The sequence below is a fragment of the Etheostoma cragini genome, chromosome 3, assembly GCF_013103735.1.
Source record: "Etheostoma cragini isolate CJK2018 chromosome 3, CSU_Ecrag_1.0, whole genome shotgun sequence".
NCBI lineage: Eukaryota > Metazoa > Chordata > Actinopteri > Perciformes > Percidae > Etheostoma > Etheostoma cragini.
This window is the reverse complement of record NC_048409.1, coordinates 10,524,536-10,528,265: the sequence shown is the minus strand read 5'-3', so window position 1 is coordinate 10,528,265 and position 3,730 is coordinate 10,524,536. Positions and strand designations below refer to the sequence as shown.

The 3,730-nt window shown below is 45.8% G+C and overlaps 1 protein-coding gene across 2 annotated transcripts in view; it reads left to right on the top strand.

The window, feature by feature from the left end:
- The first annotated feature begins 562 nt into the window (after positions 1-562).
- Positions 563-3,730, top strand: part of LOC117941793 (rho guanine nucleotide exchange factor 26-like) — a 27,982-nt gene continuing 24,814 nt past the window's right edge. For both annotated transcript variants that reach the window (XM_034866916.1, XM_034866915.1), the window contains exons 1-2: positions 563-798; positions 1,247-2,786. In XM_034866916.1, the coding sequence (XP_034722807.1) occupies positions 1,329-2,786 (1,458 nt within the window). In that variant the 5' untranslated portion in view covers positions 563-798; positions 1,247-1,328. The remainder of the gene's footprint in view (positions 799-1,246; positions 2,787-3,730) is intronic.

Sequence of the window (3,730 nt, the reverse complement as noted above, 5' to 3'; positions counted from 1 at the left end):
CGATGGCGCACAACAGCAACGGGTCAGTTGAGTATCCCTATATCAATGCAGCATTTGTGTGTTTAAAACTTTGAAGAATGTTTTGAAATAGACTTTCCTTAACCTAACCGGACTGTGCAACCTAGACATCATTTGAAAATGTTAATTAGACACCAACACGCTTTTTCTTTTTTGTTATGTAATTGTTCCGCTTTGTTTAAATATTACAGAATAAGATTTATTTTTTTGTCATTATACACATACAGAAAATACATTAAAATCAACTCCTTTTCCACTTAAAAGAAATGCATCAACATGGAAGAAAATAAGTAGTGTAAAAAGAAAAAAGGGGGGGGGGGGTTAAGTTGCTAAGAGGCTATAGCCAACATATACAAATAAAAAATTTAAATATAAGTATGGTTTCATATACAGTGCAATATGCAGAAAATGTGTTAAATAAAAATGCCTCACAACCATTTACCGTAAACCAAATCCTCGTCCGTAAACAGTAGCGGAAGTGTGTTCCTGTGAATTTGGGAGGACTTGTGTGTTCGGCTCCCTTCCTCCTCCTCCTCCTCCTCCTCCTCCTCATAGAAACTCTGCAGCTCAGCGAGCAGCGCTTCAGACGCGCTCTCTGCCGCGCACACCAGTTTCCAGTCGAGCACACATTCTGCGGCTCCAACTTTAGTTTTACAAACTTCATTCGGTGTCGATACCGTGCTGGATTAAGCCAATTAACCGGTATTCTGCCAAATAAGGTTTCTCTTGCCAGGGTGCGGGTACGATGAGCGCATTCTGCAGCTGATCGGCTGATTAGAGGTGAGTTAAACTACTGGGAAACTTTTTCTTCCAGCTCAATCACAGTATCTCTGCTGTGCAGTACATACGAGCCTGTCTGAGTAGTGATGTGATAGCCTACATTTTGATTCTAAGTGATAAAGGAGATGAGCAATAGGACTACTTGTTTGTTCTCTGAACTGTTGCCAGAGTACCATTGTTTCCCTTTTGGGATATTTCAGTGATTGCTCACAGCTAACAATATCCTGTCAGCTTTGAGCTTGTAATAAGGGCATTTCACCACAGTGAACATATACAAAAGGATTATCCGCTCAGCTGTCTTCTCTGGCTTGGCTTCTGTTTTGCGCTTTTTTTCTTATGTGTTTCTCAAAGTTTAGCTGCCAGTAACCTTTCTGCACTGCATCCCTGTTAATGAGTAAGCTTTGGGAATTGGGACACTGCACTGAGCTCCTTTTTTGTTTACCCTCAGGGGAGAGGTCTGTGTTCTACAGTGGTGCAGTGTTTGCACTATCACTATCAGTTAGTGAAGACGACACAGACCATCTAGCACCATGGATTTCGGCAATGATGTGGATCTGTCCAATGAGAACATCACCCCATTATGGAAACGCTGCACGGACAATTGTAAAAAAAAACAGGACTCAAGCAACCCAAAACCACGACCCTTCAGCTACCACTCGAATGGGGTCATGACGACAGACTTCCCTGTGGAGGACAATAAGTGCTCCTTTACCTTGAGCCAACCTGCCGAGAGGCTGGTGGTCACAACCCCGACTTGGGGCAAGAACACTGTGGTGTTGAAGCACATTCTGCACAAACCCTCCAAGAAATCCAGAGTTGTCCGAAGCATCAGCATCGGGCACTTCTCCAACGGACTCTTCTCACTGTCCAAATTTAGGTCTGAGGATAACAGATCGGCCTCACTGGACAACAGAGTGCGAAATGGAGATGCTGACAGGAGGAAAACCAGTAATGGAGTCACAGAATGGCAGGAAAAGCATCTCCAGGACCCCCATAATCACACGCCGAGCCTATTCAGTGTGAGCTCACAGAAAGACCAGAAAGCGTTTGGGATGAGTTCCCCCTCATCTGAAGCTGTGCCTCTGAACTCCTCTCCTGTCCTGTCTTCACGCTCTCCTAACAACAACAACAACACATACAACCACCATGAGCTGTCCTCTCTTTCGTCCGCATCCAGTCCCTCTCCTCCAGCCGTGCGTACACCCACCCCCTCCCACAGCTCCACCTCCAGCATCCCCTCCCTTTCTTCCCTTACCTCATCAGAACCCTCAACCCCACGCTCCCCGTCGCCAGCGGACAGAGGACAAGCACTCCTTAGACCGTCCTTATTCTCGCCTGCCTCCTCACAGGACACCAGGCATGCCTCTTTCTCTTCCTCCACCTCCTCTACATCACCGTCTCCCTCTCTTTCCCCATCTATCTCTCCCTCTCCCTCAATCGTCCTCAGCACCAACAGCCCTGCTGCCCTGAAGATGGGCACCCAGCAGCTCATTCCCAAGGGTTTAGCATCTGATATCCGGCAGTGCAAGGCGCCTGCATCTGAGCCGCAAGTCCAGGGTATGGCAGGGCTGCTGGGGTTGGATCATTCCAAGCGAGCGTTGAAAGCCCGCAGCATGGTAGAAACAGGAACCTACTTTTCTACCGGAGGGGGCCACGTAGAAGGGACAGATGGGGAAAGTGAGAGCCCGGGGACATTAAGAAGAGGCCTGAGGAGTACGTCCTATAGGAAGGCAGTTGTGAGTGGAGTAGACCTAGAGGTCCCATCAGAAGATCCCAAGGCCCATTGGTTGTCGCAGCCTGTTGACAAATGGCTTGATGGGGATAAGCCAGATTCACCAATCAGTCCAGCAAGCCCTGGCACTCTAAGTCTTTCTAGCCCTGGAACTGCCAAGCCTGCAAGTCCTGGAACACCCAAAATTGCCAGCCCCAGGATCTTAGAGCCTAGCAGCCCCGGGACAAAAAAGCAAACCAACACTAAGAAAAACCAGGTGGGTACATTCAAGAAACAAGTGGTGGTGCTCTTGAAGTAAAAAAGAGTTGAAATATCCCACAATGCAGTTAAAAAATGGTGGTAGGAGCAATTTGGATTTAACCATATAACACTAGTGATGCAAAGAATTGACTTTTCAGTTCTGATGCCAATACCTGGGCTTTGGGTATCGGCCGATAGTGAGTGCATATCCCATACCAGTGTTTGAATAAAAAATGTATGCTTCCCTGTGTGAAAGTGACGGAGAGCTTATGTGTGTGAGGTAGGATCAGGTTTGACCTAAACACTGCTTTTCTTAACTTGTTAAAACAAATTGTAAAAAAGAAGTACCTAGGTATACGTTTACTTAAATGTTCTTGAGTCAGTGGGGGATTGATGCATTCCTATAAAAAGCGATAAGTTCCAATGCTTTTTTGTTAGCCGGGTGAAAACTGTAAGACTTTTAAACTTAATGTGATTTAAGGTTTGAAATTTGGAGAATATTGGAGAATGGTTTTAAAGAAGTGAATACCAAAATCAGAGCAAAGCAAATCCCTCGAGAATGCCTGTTGCATAATTATCAATGCTCAAGTAAAGCCCTGTAAACACACTGTGCACTGTGGCCTTTACTGTACCATATTCAGATTTCTTGATTTGGTTAATCATAATCCATCTGATGGGTTTATATTTGACTGCGCACAAAGATAGCTTCAACGTGGACTTTTTAGTATTGGGGTGGAGTCCAAAATGGCAACACAGGCGGATTATTGTGGAACATACTCTGCAGCAGGAGAAGCGAAAGATCAGACGAGGCCTTACAAGGAAACAATTAACGTGGTTGTTGGCAGACATGACGTAATGTGACACCATGCCCACAAACACCCACCTATATACACAAGGGCTCCGAAATTAGACGGGGTCAATGATTGAGGTCTCCTGTGCTGGCACAGACAGGTCATGGAC